This window comes from Pan paniscus, chromosome 12, assembly GCF_029289425.2.
Source record: "Pan paniscus chromosome 12, NHGRI_mPanPan1-v2.0_pri, whole genome shotgun sequence".
NCBI classification, from domain to species: Eukaryota; Metazoa; Chordata; class Mammalia; order Primates; family Hominidae; genus Pan; species Pan paniscus.
Window position 1 is genome coordinate 123,002,236 of NC_073261.2, and position 15,388 is coordinate 123,017,623.

The 15,388-nt window shown below is 50.4% G+C and overlaps 1 protein-coding gene across 2 annotated transcripts in view; it reads left to right on the forward strand.

The window, feature by feature from the left end:
* The window catches only part of ADI1 (acireductone dioxygenase 1), a 29,163-nt gene extending 18,870 nt beyond the window's left edge, over positions 1-10,293 (forward strand). For both annotated transcript variants that reach the window (XM_003807409.5, XM_014343728.5), the window contains exons 3-4: positions 5,227-5,406; positions 9,134-10,293. In XM_003807409.5, the coding sequence (XP_003807457.3) occupies positions 5,227-5,406; positions 9,134-9,253 (300 nt within the window). In that variant the 3' untranslated portion in view covers positions 9,254-10,293. The remainder of the gene's footprint in view (positions 1-5,226; positions 5,407-9,133) is intronic.
* The last annotated feature ends 5,095 nt before the right edge of the window (positions 10,294-15,388 follow it).

The window sequence follows — 15,388 nt, forward strand, 5'->3', positions numbered from 1 at the left end:
CAGTCCATAACATGGAGTTCCGAAGGGGCTGGAGTTTCGTGTTTCCCTTCACCCAGGTCAGGCTCTCATGAAAGCCCAGCAGGCTGGGATCTGGCTGGCTGAGCTCTCCTGAGTTGAGGCCTTCATAAGAAGAGATTTCAGATGTATCCTGATAGACTTCAGAATGGCCCCCTTTCCCTCCCTCTGCCAGAAGCACAGGGAATTTTCCCTGATATTCACTGTTGGGACCCAGTAGAGCTTTTGCAGGTAAAATTTACAAAAGTGTGAGGCCCCTGATGACTGGGTCTGGAGTTTTTTTTAGCTCTCAGACTTGTCTACACCGAGCCCCCAACTGGTCAAGTACAGTTTGGGTTTCTCGACCCCAGCCCTGGTTCCCATAGGGGTTTCTGCTCTGGTTAGGTGTGGATCTTTCTGTCTGCCTGTCTCTCCAGTGTGAGGGGCTGTGGTTTGCTCTGTGACTTCGCTTCTCTTACAGATTTAAAAAGAGTTGGTTTTTCAGTTTGTTCTGCTTTTACTTGATAGGATGGAGTGGTGACTTCTAAGCTCTTTAGAAAACATATGCAGGTGAACAAACAATATAAACATACGCAGGTAAACTGACAATACAAACATACACAGGTGAACCAACAATGCAGACATACACAGGTGAACCAACAATACAAACATAGGTGAACCAACAATGCAAACATACTCAGGTGAACCAACAATACAAACATACACAGGTGAACAGACAATACAAACATACACAGGTGAACAGACAATACAAACATACACAGGTGAACAGACAATACAAACATACACAGGTGAACTGACAATGCAAACATACTCAGGTGAACCAACAACGCAAACATACGCAGGTGAACCGACAATACAAACATACACAGGTGAACCGACAATGCAGACATACACAGGTGAACCAACAATAGAAACATACTCAGGTGAACCAACAATACAAACATACACAGGTGAACAAACAGTACAAACATACACAGGTGAACAGACAATACAAATATACGCAGGCGAACAGACAATACAAACATACACAGGTGAACCAACAATACAAACATACGCAGGTGAACCGACAATACCAGATAGAACTAAGAGCAGAAGAGCTTAAGGATGTGGAAATTGTTCAAAAATAGATCTGTCGTGTGAGTTTCTTTTCTCTATGTCAAATGATTCTTGCTGGTTAGAGTCCACATATTGTCTTTATTTCTCACTGAGTGCCCTACAATTCATTAGATTCTGGTGGATGTAAATGGTGTGACTCTGACATGGAAGTTGAGATGAGCCAGCCTCTTCTCAGCCACGTTTTATCTCACATAACAGAGGCTGGCCTGCTGCTGATGTTGTAAGTTACATTAGCTTCACCATTGCTGTCTTCTGGAATTACTTCTCTCCTGGTATAAAACCCTCTTGCTGATACCGGCTTATTCTTTGTTTTTCTAAAATAACCTTATTTTCTGACGATCTTGTGATTGCCACTGGTTTCCTCAGTGTTAGGTCGTGTGTTTGTAGCGGAATCCTACGCAGTGTTGTGAGCAAGCGTGTCCGAGGGCCCCTCACTGCTGATGTCAGCGTGCCCTGGGTGAAGCCGGCGTCCGTCAAGTCTCTCCATGGGGGGAAGTTCCTTTTCTTTTCCTCTGTAACTGGTAAGAAATGTGTGGAAAGTTACTTTTAGACCGTGAATATCCCATTTCCCCTCAAACTTTCACTCGACGTTTTTCATAAGTCGTGATGATTCCTGCCTTTGTGGGCTGTGACTGTCATGGCCGTGCAATGGCGCTCACCCGGGGGTTGGTTTTCACTGTCAGGAGGCGTGTCCCCTTCTTCTCTGTTCACTCGGCATCCACTGGGGCTGGAGGCCTTCTTGTTTCACTCGTTGGTCTAGGGTCTATTCTTGCTGGGATTTATGTTGATCTTCACGTTGTCCCAGACCTCAGGCTTGGCAAGCAGCAGCCTCGTCAGCTGGCTTCCGTCCCCTGGCGCATCCCCAGCCCGTTACTTTCTGGACCCACGGCGTGTCCAGGCCCACCTCCTGCTTTTCCTGACCTTGTGCGGGGTCAGCTGCTCTTCCTGGCACCTAGCCCTGGCACTTAGAAACTCGGATGGGAGTGCCCTGCAGAGTCACTGTGCTCAGGTGCTTTCTGTGGACGGGATGAGTACTGTGCGAGTGAATGCACGCGTGTGAGAGTGTGTGTACGTGTGTGTGCATGTGTGTGAATGTACGCATGTGTGTGTGTACGTGTGCATGTGAGTGTGAATGCACACGTGAGTGTACGTCTGTATGTGTGCATGTGAGTGTGAATGCACGCATGTGTGTACGTGTGTATGTGTGCATGTGTGTGAATGTGTGAGTACGTGTGTATGTGTGCATGTGTGTGAATGTGTGAGTACGTGTGTATGTGTGCATGTGTGAATGTGCGTGTGAGTACGTGTGTATGTGTGCATGTGTGTGAATGCACGAGTGTGTTACGTGTGTGCATGTGTGTGAATGCATGCATGTGTGTACGTGTGTGCATGTATGAATGTACGCATGTGAGAGCGTGTATGTGCGTGTGCGTGTGTATGTGTGCATGTGAGTGTGAATGTACACGCGTGTACGTGTGCATGTGTGAATGCACACGTGTGAGTGTACGTCTGTATGTGTGCATGTGAGTGAATGCACGCATGTGTGTACGTATGTGTGCATGTGTGTGTGCGTGTGTGTGCATGTGTGAATGCACGTGAGTGTTACGTGTGTGCATGTGTGAATGCATGCATGTGTGTACGTGTGTATGTGTGAATGCACGCATGTGTGTACGTGTGTATGTGTGTGAATGTACATGAGTGAGTGTGTTACGTGTGTGCATGTGTGTGAATGCATGCGTGTACGTGTGTGCATGAGTGTGAATGTACGCATGTGTGAGCGTGTACGTGTGTGCGTGTGTAGGTTTGTGTGTGAATGCTAGCATGTGAGTGTGTCTGCTTGTGTGACGGTGCGCATGTGTGAGTGTGCATGTGTCTGCGTGTGTATGACAAGTAGTTCAAACAGACACCTCTAATTCCAGTTAAATCCACAGGGCTTTCCTTTGCCTTCCTCATCAGTATTTGTATCTTTCCTCTCACTGTGAGAGGCCTGGCTCCCAGTCATATCAATGTTTTTTCCCATCCTCTCAATCCCCACAACACACACAACAGCATCAGCATGGCGGCACCCAGACCATGACAAGCAGCAGGCCTACTGAGTGCAACCTAAGCTTGGGTTGCGGTTTTTCTGTCAGCCTGAGGATGTAGTCAAAATAATATGTTCAGGAGTTATTTCCGTTTGTCGCCGTGTGTGGTGGCTCACGCCTGTAATCCTAGCACTTTGGGAGACTGAGATGGGCAGATCACCCAAGGTCGGGAGTTCGAGGCCAGCCTGACCAACATGGAGAAACCCCGTCTCTACTAAAAATATAAAATTAGCCGGGTGTGGTGATCATGCCTGTGACCCCAGCTACTTGGGAGGCTGAGGCAGAGAATTGCTTGAACCTGGGAGGCGGAGGTTGAAGTGAGCCGAGATCGCGCCATTGCACTCCAGCCTGGGCTACAAGAGTGAAATTCCGTCTCAAAAAAAAAAAAAAAAAAAAAAGCTATTTCCGTTTGTCTTTTCTTTCTGTGTGGCTATGAATACACTGATTTCAAATTTAAGGTTTTCTTCCTAATCTTGTTTTCATTTTATTTATGATTTTGTAACACATAACAAGGTAGGCTGGGGACAGTGGCTCATGCCTGTAATCCCAGTGCTTTGGGAGGCCAAGGCAGGAGGATCACTTGAGGCCTGGAGTTTGAGACTAGCTTGGGCAACATAGTAAGACCCTGTCTCTAGAAAACATTTTTTAAAAAAATTAGCCAGGTATGGTAGTGCACGCCTGTAGTCCCAGCTACTGGGAAGGCTGAGGCAGGAGGATCTCTTGAGCCCCAGAGTTTGAGGCTGTAGTGAGTCATGATTGTGCCCCTGCACTCCAGCCTGAGCAACAGAGTGAAACCCTGTCTTTTGTGTGTGTGTGTGTGTGTGTATATGGAGCAGGAGGTATGGAGATATGAACAGTGCAGGCAGCATCAGATTATAAGGGCGCAGTCTTGGTGAAGGGGATATGGATATTTACTGTAAAATACTCTCAATGTTTTTGCATACTTGAATATTTTTATTATAAAATATTACGAAGAAAACACTTTCAGAAAGACACAAAAGTCAGACCAGGTGTGGTGGCTTCCACCTGGAATCCCAGCACTGTGGGAGGCCGAGGCAGGTGGATGACCTGAGGTCAGGAGTTTGAGACCAGCCTGGCCAACATGTTGAAACCCCATCTCTACTAAAAATACAAAAATTAGCTGGGCATAGTGGCAGGCACCTGTAATCCCAGATACTTAGGAGGCACGAGAATCGCTTGAATCGGGGAGGCGGAGGTTGCAGTGAGCTGAGATTGTGCCACTGCACTCCAGCCTGGGCAACAGAGCGAGACTCCACCTAAAAAAAAAAGTACACAAAAGTCAATGTGAAGACATAGAAAATGCTTGTGGAGTCTGTGCCTGCCTCCCTGCAATGTCCACTGGCTTCTCACTCACCCTGTGTGTTGTGATTTCATGACTGCTGTGTGCAGCACACTGGGTGGGTGTGAGCATGGGGCCAGGGTGTCTTTGGGGCAGTCTTGTTGTGTGAGGTTGGGCCAGTGACTTAGCCTCTCTGTGCCACCATTTCCACATCTGTAAAACGGGGCTGATAGAGCAGCCACCTCGTGGGGCCGTGTGGGTTGGGTGAGTTGGCCTGTGTGAAGCCTCGTGGGGCCGTGCGGGTTGGGTGAGTTGGCCTGTGTGAAGCCTCGTGGGGCCGTGCGGGTTGGGTGAGTTGGCCTCTGTGAAGCCTCATGGGGCCGTGCGGGTTGGATGAGTTGGCCTGTGTGAAGCCTCATGGGGTCGTGCCGGTTGGGTGAGTTGGCCTGTGTCAAGTGTTCAGAACCTTTGCTGCAGGTCTGTTCACTTTCAGTTACTGCTCATTTGTTGACAGGTTTCATAAAATATTCTAGCTCTGGCCCTTATACTGTTAGGAAAATAATTCTTAGCAAGTGTAGTTTTCATTTTTATGGAGAGAAGTCCCATTCACCTCAGCTCTGGCCCACCAAAAGCTCAGGCTGCTGAGTGGGTGGATGCGAGCTTGCGTGACAGGTCTCTGGTAGACTCACAGGAATGTTCCTTCTGCACTAGATTAAGATGTTCTACGAGGAGCATTTGCACTTGGACGATGAGATCCGCTACATCCTGGATGGCAGTGGGTACTTCGATGTGAGAGACAAGGAGGACCAGTGGATCCGGATCTTCATGGAGAAGGGAGACATGATAACGCTCCCCGCGGGGATCTATCACCGCTTCACGGTGGACGAGAAGGTGGGAGCGCTGTGCTTTCTCCCCAGGCCTGGCCTGTGTGGTGGCCCTGGCCATGGCATCTCTGCCGCTGAACTGCGCGGCTTCCGCAGACTCCAAGTGCAGTCGCTGGGCTCGGGACTCCTCGACCTGTGCTTCAAGGAGAGTCTGTGGAGCCGCAGGCGATGTCCGAGGTGACAGCTGTCCTTCCGTGGCAGCCTCCGTGGCCCCTACCTGCGATCCTGGTGGACAGGTGTGCATTTCATACCCAGGCGGGGGCAGGTACAGGCGGCGGCAGGTACACACTCACGAGCCTGGCCCTGCCCCAGCCCTTGCTTGGCAGTGAGGCATCTCTAGGGTTGTCACCCCAGCCCGTGTTTGGCGGTGAGGCACCTGTAGGGTTGTTGTCCCAGCCCGTGCTTGGTGGTGAGGCGCCTGTAGGGTTGTCACCCGAGCCCGTGCTTGGTGGTGAGGCGCCTGTAGGGTTGTCGTCCCAGCCCGTGCTCGGCGGTGAGGCGCCTGTAGGGTTGTCGTCGCAGCCCATGCTTGGTGGTGAGGCGCCTGTAGGGTTGTCGTCCCAGCCCTTGCCTGGTGGTGAGGCGCCTGTAGGGTTGTCGTCCCAGCCCTTGCCTGGTGGTGAGGCGCCTGTAGGGTTGTCGTCCCAGCCCGTGCTTGGTGGTGAGGCGCCTGTAGGGTTGTCGCCCCAGCCCTTGCTTGGCGGCGAGGCGCCTGTAGGGTTGTCGTCCCAGCCCTTGCTTGGTGGTGAGGCGCCTGTAGGGTTGTCACCCCAGCCCTTGCCTGGTGGTGAGGCGCCTGTAGGGTTGTCGTCCCAGCCCTTGCTTGGTGGTGAGGCGCCTGTAGGGTTGTCGTCCCAGCCCGTGCCTGGTGGTGAGGCGCCTGTAGGGTTGTCATCCCAGCCCGTGCTTGGTGGTGAGGCGCCTGTAGGGTTGTCGTCCCAGCCCGTGTTTGGCGGTGAGGCGCCTGTAGGGTTGTCACCCCAGCCCGTGCTTGGTGGTGAGGCGCCTGTAGGGTTGTCGTCCCAGCCCATGCTTGGTGGTGAGGCGCCTGTAGGGTTGTCGTCCCAGCCCATGCTTGGTGGTGAGGCGCCTGTGGGGTTGTCGTCCCAGCCCGTGCCTGGCGGTGAGGCGCCCGTAGGGTTGTCGTCCCAGCCCGTGCTTGGCGGTGAGGCGCCTGTAGGGTTGTCGCCCCAGCCCTTGCCTCGTGGTGAGGCGCCTGTGGGGTTGTCGTCCCAGCCCTTGCCTGGTGGTGAGGCGCCTGTAGGGTTGTCACCCCAGCCCGTGCCTGGTGGTGAGGCGCCTGTAGGGTTGTCACCCCAGCCCGTGCTTGGTGGTGAGGCGCCTGTAGGGTTGTCGTCCCAGCCCTTGCCTCGTGGTGAGGCGCCTGTGGGGTTGTCGTCCCAGCCCTTGCCTCGTGGTGAGGCGCCTGTAGGGTTGTCGTCCCAGCCCTTGCCTCGTGGTGAGGCGCCTGTAGGGTTGTCGTCCCAGCCCTTGCCTCGTGGTGAGGCGCCTGTGGGGTTGTCGTCCCAGCCCTTGCCTCGTGGTGAGGCGCCTGTAGGGTTGTCGCCCCAGCCCTTGCCTCGTGGTGAGGCGCCTGTGGGGTTGTCGTCCCAGCCCTTGCCTCGTGGTGAGGCGCCTGTAGGGTTGTCACCCCAGCCCGTGCCTGGTGGTGAGGCGCCTGTAGGGTTGTCACCCCAGCCCGTGCTTGGTGGTGAGGCGCCTGTAGGGTTGTCGTCCCAGCCCTTGCCTGGTGGTGAGGCGCCTGTAGGGTTGTCGTCCCAGCCCATGCTTGGTGGTGAGGCGCCCGTAGGGTTGTCGCCCCAGCCCTTGCTTGGCGGCGAGGCGCCCGTAGGGTTGTCGTCCCAGCCCTTGCCTGGTGGTGAGGCGCCTGTGGGGTTGTCGTCCCAGCCCTTGCCTGGTGGTGAGGCGCCTGTAGGGTTGTCGTCCCAGCCCTTGCCTGGTGGTGAGGCGCCTGTAGGGTTGTCGTCCCAGCCCGTGCCTGGTGGTGAGGCGCCCGTAGGGTTGTCGCCCCAGCCCTTGCTTGGCGGCGAGGCGCCCGTAGGGTTGTCGTCCCAGCCCTTGCCTGGTGGTGAGGCGCCTGTGGGGTTGTCGTCCCAGCCCTTGCCTGGTGGTGAGGCGCCTGTGGGGTTGTCGTCCCAGCCCTTGCCTGGTGGTGAGGCGCCTGTAGGGTTGTCGTCCCAGCCCGTGCCTGGTGGTGAGGCGCCTGTAGGGTTGTCACCCCAGCCCGTGCTTGGTGGTGAGGCGCCTGTAGGGTTGTCACCCCAGCCCTTGCTTGGTGGTGAGGCGCCTGTAGGGTTGTCACCCCAGCCCTTGCTTGGTGGTGAGGCGCCTGTAGGGTTGTCCCAGCCCTTGCTTGGTGGTGAGGCGCCTGTAGGGTTGTTATGTTGCCATACTGTCACTTTTAAAAACATTTCAGTTTTGGAATTGAACAGTAACTCAGTCCAGTCAGGATTGGCAATAAACACAGATAAGGTAGTTTTGGGGTTCACTGGAGGCAATTGGGGTAATGCTGATTTAAGGGTAATTTTTGAATAATACTAAATGCACATGGTTTAAACTTTAGAAATATGAAAGGGGACCTGGTGAAAGGTCTCCCTCTGACCCCCGTTCCCAGCCCCCCAGTTTCTCTCCCTGAAAGTAACCAGTATTCCACTAAAAATTATTTTTAGAGTGACTTTACACATATCCAAGTGCATGTCAGTCAGGATTCTTTTTTTTTTTTTTCTTTGAGATGGAGCCTCACTTTGTCACCCAGGCTGGCATGTAGTGGCTTGATCTCGGCTCACTGCAACCTCCGCCTCCCAAGCTCAAGCGATTCTCCTGCCTCAGCCTCCTGAGTAGCTGGGATTACTGGGGCACACCACCACGCCTGGCTAATTTTTGTGTTTTTAGTAGAGACGGGGTTTCACCATGTTGGCCAGGCTGGTCTCAAACTCCTGACCTCAGGTGATCCGCCCACCTTGGCCTCCCATGGTTCTACATTTTACTTTTTTCTACATGATGTTCACTGGGGACCGTTTCATTTCAGCGTCTACAAGCCTCAGCCCTGATTACAGCTGCACAGTACTCTGGCGCTGGACATGCTGTACTGTATTTAACCATTAATTTATTTCAGCAAGTCATTGACCCCCAACGATGAGTATATACATTGTTCCCAATTTTTTGCTCTTGTGAACAGGGCTGTAATAAATACCCTTACATGCTTGTCATTTTGCACTTATGTGTGTTTTTCTGTAGGGTAAATTCCTAAAAGTGAAAACTGAATTAAAAGGCACGTGCGTTTTTAGTCTGGACGGATGTCGCTGAATTGTCCTCTCCTGCCCACCAGCAACACGTGGGCCCTGATGCTAATTCTTAGGAAAACTGTAGCCAAATGAGGCAGAGAGGAGGTGGAGGGTACATGGGGTTGGAGCCAGTGCTTTTCCTGACTGTGTGTCTCTATAGAGAGCACGGAGGTGCGGAGCTCAACACCGAGCCTCAGCTCCAGATGCTCTTACCTGGCACGTGAGGACAGGCAGGGCCAGCTGCACCACCTGATACAAATTTTCCTTCCACGAGTAAAATGTGGCCTAAATTGTTAAAGACGCAGAATAAAAATAGCAAGTAAAGTGTTTATAGCAATTAATGTTAATAAGTTGATATGTTAGTAAATAAAAGTAAGTAGAAGGCCGGCTGGTTTAATGAGATGCTGGGTGTGTTTGTCTGTTTTCCAGAACTACACGAAGGCCATGCGGCTGTTTGTGGGAGAACCGGTGTGGACAGCGTACAACCGGCCCGCTGACCATTTTGAAGCCCGCGGGCAGTACGTGAAATTTCTGGCACAGACCGCCTAGCAGTGCTGCCTGGGAACTAACACGTGCCTCGTAAAGGTCCCCAGCGTAATGACTGAGCAGAAAATCAATCACTTTCTCTTTGCTTTTAGAGGATAGCCTTGAGGCTAGGTTATCTTTCCTTTGTAAGATTATTTGATCAGAATATTTTGTAATGAAAGGATCTAGAAAGCAACTTGGAAGTGTAAAGAGTCACCTTCATTTTCTGTAACTCAATCAAGACTGGTGGGTCCATGGCCCCGTGTTAGTTCATGCATTCAGTTGAGTCCCAGATGAAAGTTTCATCTCCCCAAATGCAGTTCCTTAGATGCTCATCTGGACGTGATGAGCCTGCCGTGTAAGAAGGTGCAATCCTAGATAACACAGCCAGCCAGATAGAAGACACTTTTTTCTCCAAAATGATGCCTTGGGGTGGGGAGTGGTAGGGGGAAGAGCTCCCACCCTAAGGGGCACACACTGAGTTGCTTATGCCACTTCCTTCTTCAAAATAAAGTAACTGCCTTAATCTTATGCTCATGGCTTGGAGTTACCTTATATTCAGGTATATATGATATTTTGCCTGGTTTGTTAAAATTGCCCCATTTAGATTCCTTCTATAATTGTTCTTATAGATAAGTAATTTATATATGAGCTGTGTTAGTATTTTTTCTGTGTGAGATCTCTGGATTCTTTCACAATCAAGCTGTTGAATTTTAACAAGAGTATTAGTACATAAATTTTCTACTCAACAATTCCGAGATAGGATTATGCCTAGTTTGTCATATCACAGAAAAACTCCAAGTTAACTTCATGTTTTGGAAGGCAGGTCGTTTTTAAAGTATTTCTTTTTTTAACTGGATGAAAAATCTTCATGTTAGGATTAATTTTTTTAATCACCTCCACACTGTACAGAGGAAACTCAAGCCTTAAATGTTTAAGTAAACTCTGTCTCAATTTTAGGATTAAAATATCCACCGGTGGTGTGATGATAACATATACCGCAGGGCTTGCTTCTGTCAAGTATGACTCTATCTCAGTAATTAAAATAAGTGCTGATCTACTGATTTTTTTTTAATGGATTCATTTCTAAATGGGCATTATAAATAGAGCTTGTTCATTTTTTAAGAACGAAACATTCATATGATAAACTATCGCTTTAAATTGCCTTTCTTGCTTCATATAACTTTTCCCTGTCAGGATCCTTAGTGTTTGAAACTCCTCGTGCGGGGCTGGCCTCCTGCGGACTCCAGTTTCGCCTCCTTGATGTGGCGCCTCGGATTTCTTCACTTCAGAGCTGTATTTTTACAGGCAAGAGTAAGTTCCTGGGCACAGTGGCTCATGCCTGTAATCTCAGCTACTCAGGAGGCTAAGGTGGGAGGATTCTTAGAGCCTGGGAGGTCAAGGCTGCAGTGAGCTGTGATTGTGGCCACTGCACTCCAGCCTGGGTGACAGAGCGAGACTCTGTCTCAAAAAAGAAGAAAGAGTAAGAGCTGAGGCATATTATAGAATTCTGCTAAAGCACTTAAGGTGAAATCACATTTTCTTTTCCCAGGATGTTGCTCACATCTTTCGTTTTTATTGAGGTGTCATTTACATACAATAAAATGTACTCATTTTCAGTGTTTTTGAATTTTGACAAATGCAGCATGACCTCAGGCAGAACAACACAGGACATTTTCATCACCCAAAGAAGGTTCTCATGCCCCTTCTAAGTCCCCCCACCCCATCCTAAGCAACCTATGTGGGTGGGTTTTGGCTTTTCTAGAATTTGATGCGCGTGGAATCCTGCAGCATGTTCACGTTTGTATCCGGCGTCTTGCGTTCCTGCTTCTGTTCCCTGATCCCTACACTTACACTGTCTTCTGGGTCAGGGCAGCCCCTTGTTAGTATCTTAAACACTGGAACGGTTTGAGGAGAGCTCGAGGGTTGAAAAACACTAAGCTAGCGGAAATGTAATGTAGTAAGAAACAGAACTCTAGGCGGGGAGAAAACCTAGGGAGGTAAAAGGCTGTTCTTCCTGAAGGCATCACTGTAAAGTAGTGGGGGGGTCTCTCTTCAAGCCGAATGTTAGAGAAGACAGATCCTTGGCTGGGCGCGGTGGCTCACACCTATAATCCCAGCACTTTGGGAGGCCGAGGTGGGCGGATCACCTGAGGTCAGAAGTTCAAGACCAGCCTGGCCATGATGGCGAGTGCCTGTAATCCCAGCTACTCAGGAAGCTGAGGTGGGAGAATTGCTTGAACCCAGGAGGCGGAGGTTGCAGTGAGCTGAGATCTTGCCATTGCAGTCCAGCCTGGGCAACAGAGCGAGACTCTGTCTCAAAAAACAAAAAAAGAAGATGGGTCCTTTATAAACACATTCGTTAGATTCTAAATCAGGTATTTTTTCCAAGGAGCCCAACTGTTAGTTTCCCAGGCGGGACAGCTATTGGTTTTCACTGTGTCCAAGTTCGTCAATTTAGAGCAGGCTCTGCCTGCTTGCTGAGTAAGATATTCCTGGACATGTGTTATTTTTCAAATGTGCCCTCTTTTTACAGGCACAGATGTATTTATTGCCATGGGGTTTATGACTGGGATATTAATAAATCAGAATATGAATTAGTGCACTTGAGTATGGCTTCAAGCTGGTTAATGTGTTGGCATTTTCAAGACACTTTGATTTTCCCTGCCGTCTTCCTACTCAAGGTAGATACCGCACTGCAGACAGCACAGGCAACCTGGTGAGAGGCCTGCTCGCACTGTGGGGACTTCATGCTTGTTTCTAAGGAGTAGGCGTGGATCATCCAGGAAATGTCCAGCCTTGTTCTATCTTGTTCCAGATTCAACATCTTATCCCAATGAAGTCCTGGCCCCAGGACGCTTTCCCGGTTTGGAATAGCTGTTACAGGCTTCGTCATTCCTGCGGCGGCTCATTTCCCTATTTGGTTTTGTCCTCACTTCCGAAAAGTGAAGAGGATCATCTCCTTTCTGATTTTTATTTCTCTTCTTGCCATCCATCTCTTCATCTTGTTAACTAAAAGATGACACAATCTATACATTTAGAAGAGGAGACATTATTTCTTTTTCTTTTCTTTTTTTTTGAGATGGAGTTTCATTCTCGTCGCCCAGGCTGGAGTGGAGGGGTGTGATCTTGGCTCACTGCAACCTCTGCCTCCTGGGTTCAAGCGATTCTCCTGCCTCAGCCTCCCGAGTAGCTGGGATTACAGGCGTGCACCACCACACCCGGCTAATTTTTTTTGTATTTTCAGTGGAGATGGGGTTTCACCATGTTGCCAGGCTGGTCTTGAACTCCTGACCTTGGGTGATCCATCCGCCTGGGCCTCCCAAAGTGTTGGGATTACAGGTGTGAGCCACCATGCCCACCTAAAGACATGATTTCTTGTAAAGAGTTACACTCTGCAAGGTGGCATCCCGCAGGCTGGGAAGCACAGCCTCCCGCAGAGACCGCAGACAGGCATCTTGGAGGAGTAGGGGCAGGAGCTTTATGCTGAATGGGCTGGAGGATCATACATATTCAACAGGTTACAGGAGGAGCTGTGAATATTCATGAAGTGGTCCTGATGCATGTGTATTGAACAAACATCCACTTACATACAACTCGTGTTCACCTTGGAGAGGAGACTTAACATCTACGTGCATCCCAGGCAGGCTCTGCGCTTCTAAAGGTGAAACAGGGACATGAAGGCTCCCAGCGCTCAGCCTCTATCAGCCGGCCAGAGCCCATCCACGGGCTTATTCTTGTCCAGAGGAAGTTACTGAAATCGGTCTCTTGTTCCATCAAAGCTGTAGTTACGGCTGGTGGAACAGGGCCAGTTAGCCAGCATCGGGTGGTGGATAAACTACAAATTGTTTTCATCTTGCTCATCTCAAGGCCGGCACTGGTTTAGCTGCTGGAGAAGAAAACCTTTGTGGTGGTGAGGACAGAGTTTCTTATTTAAGCTCAGGGTGCGAGACTTCGCTGTAGCCTGGCCAGGCCTTAGGTCCTGTGTGTGATTTGTGTCTTATTGCCACAGTCTGTTCTCTGGTCTCACCATCTCTATTTTAACATGAATGCTGGCCAGTTGTGTCTAAATCCCAAAAGGGAGGGGGTATAGTGGGGTGTGTCTGACCTCCCGTCCATCGTGCCTGGGAACTCTTTTTTTTTTTTTTTTTTTTTGAGATGGAGTCTCGCTCTGTCACCCAGGCTGGAGTGTAGTGGCGCGATCTCGGCTCACTGCAAGCTCCACCTCCCAGGTTCACGCCATTCTCCTGCCTCAGCCTCCCGAGTAGCTGGGACTACAGGCGTCTGCCACCACGCCCGGCTAATTTTTTGTATTTTTATTAGAGACGGGGTTTCACTGTGTTGGACAGGTTGGTCTCGATCTCCTGACCTCATGATCTGCCCGCCTTGGCCTCCCAAAGTGCTGGGATTACAGGCTTGAGCCACCGCGCCCCGGCTGGGAACTCGTTTTTTAAGGTTGGCCAACGGGTTCCATTCAGTCAGTTGGGGGGCTCAAGATTTTACTTTAAATTTGCGATCCTTATCATTCAAGTGTAGAAGGAAGACTGGAGAGCCCAGTGAGACGCTCCGCTGGCCTCTGAGCAGTGGCTGTCAGCAGATGCCCCTCCTTAGCCAGGGCCCCAGTGATGGTCTCTGTGTGTGAGCTGATTAAAAATGACGATAAAGAGGCCTCCACTATCAGCTCATGACCCTGAACTCTCCATTTTAAAAAAGCCTAAATTGACCTCTTACAGAAGGGAAGGACGAAGAGAGACTCACTCCTCATCGGACTGGAACTAGGTGGAAGCAGGGAGGAGCTAGGCTCACAGTGACTGCGTAGCTCAGTTTATTTCCTGCAGTCCCCATTTCTGACATTCTGTCCTCTGGCCGTATATGTACAGACCACATATTCTAATGTTTGATTAGAAAATATAGCTACTAAATTCAATTCTTGCATCAAAATTGTATTTTAAAATATAAGCATGTTTAATACTGGTCTACAGAATGAGCCGGTTGCTTTGTTTGTGCACAGAGCTCGCATTAAGCCTCACATCCAGTCATGGCTTCCATCCACTGTGATGGGCGGATTCTTCCTAGGGGCCTCCCCTGGCTGTCTCTCACTGTGAACGCCACCCGTGTCTCCCGCCCACACCACTGCAACCTGCCTTACAAAATCCCCCACTCTCCTTCCAGCCCAGCGCAAGCTCAGGACGCCAGACGTCCACACTGCCCAAGCTGCTGTGGTTCACCTAAGACTTTGGAGGAAATATTCCTTCTTGAATTTGTGTCAATAAGCCAGACAGCTTTCCAGCTCCTCAGAAGTAGTTATCCTGTGGAGTGTGGACTTCATTCTTTACCTCCTTAAATTAAGATGAAATTTAGAAAGGCAAACCGGGCTGCAGTGGGCACCTGACTGCACAGAGTGGCTGCTGATTTGCTGATTTGCAGGAGATTAAACCCAATCCGAGATGGAGGGGGTCTCGTTTCTGCGCTCACGTCATCATGCATGTGGTTGGACTTGTGTGCATGCGTGTGGACCTGTGTGCCTGCGTGTGCACGTGTGCTTCTGCTAGCTCTTCAGAGAGCCTGTAGAGGCTGGTGGTTATGAACTGTGGCATGTAAACGAGCCACTGTGGGCTCCATGACCTTTCTTTCCCTGCCTGTCCCCCAAGGAGGGGGCGTGTGAGGTAACCACTGCAGACGTTTTCCTGCGTGTCCACAAGGAGATCGTCTGGTTCTGTTGATGGAGGTGTTTTCCTTAGTTCTGTGGTGAAGTTGGCAGCTTCAGACATTTTGTTCTCATGACGCAGCTCTGACAACGAAGATGGGCTCCCCTGCCTTGGCCGGGCTCCCCGGTTTCCCGAGAGTGAGTTCTCTGTTGGTCGATCGTGTTACCGGGTGGCTGTGAGTTACGCAACTCATGAAAACATCTCATCCGGATGGGCATGGGGCGGGAGGGTGACCCCAGGAGCTGTGAGTAACTTCCCAGCGTGCCGGCTTCTTGCGCGTTCCCAGAGCCTGGTGTGTGATACCTCAGGTGGGCGGGTGGATGGCTGGAGTCTGGTTCTAGTCACACAGACCAAGAATGCGACATTTAGATGTGATCTAAAAACAGCCATTTTTCCAAAAGCTGTTTACTTTGGAAAGTGTATCAGGCAGCAGTTTCTGGAGACCTGTAAT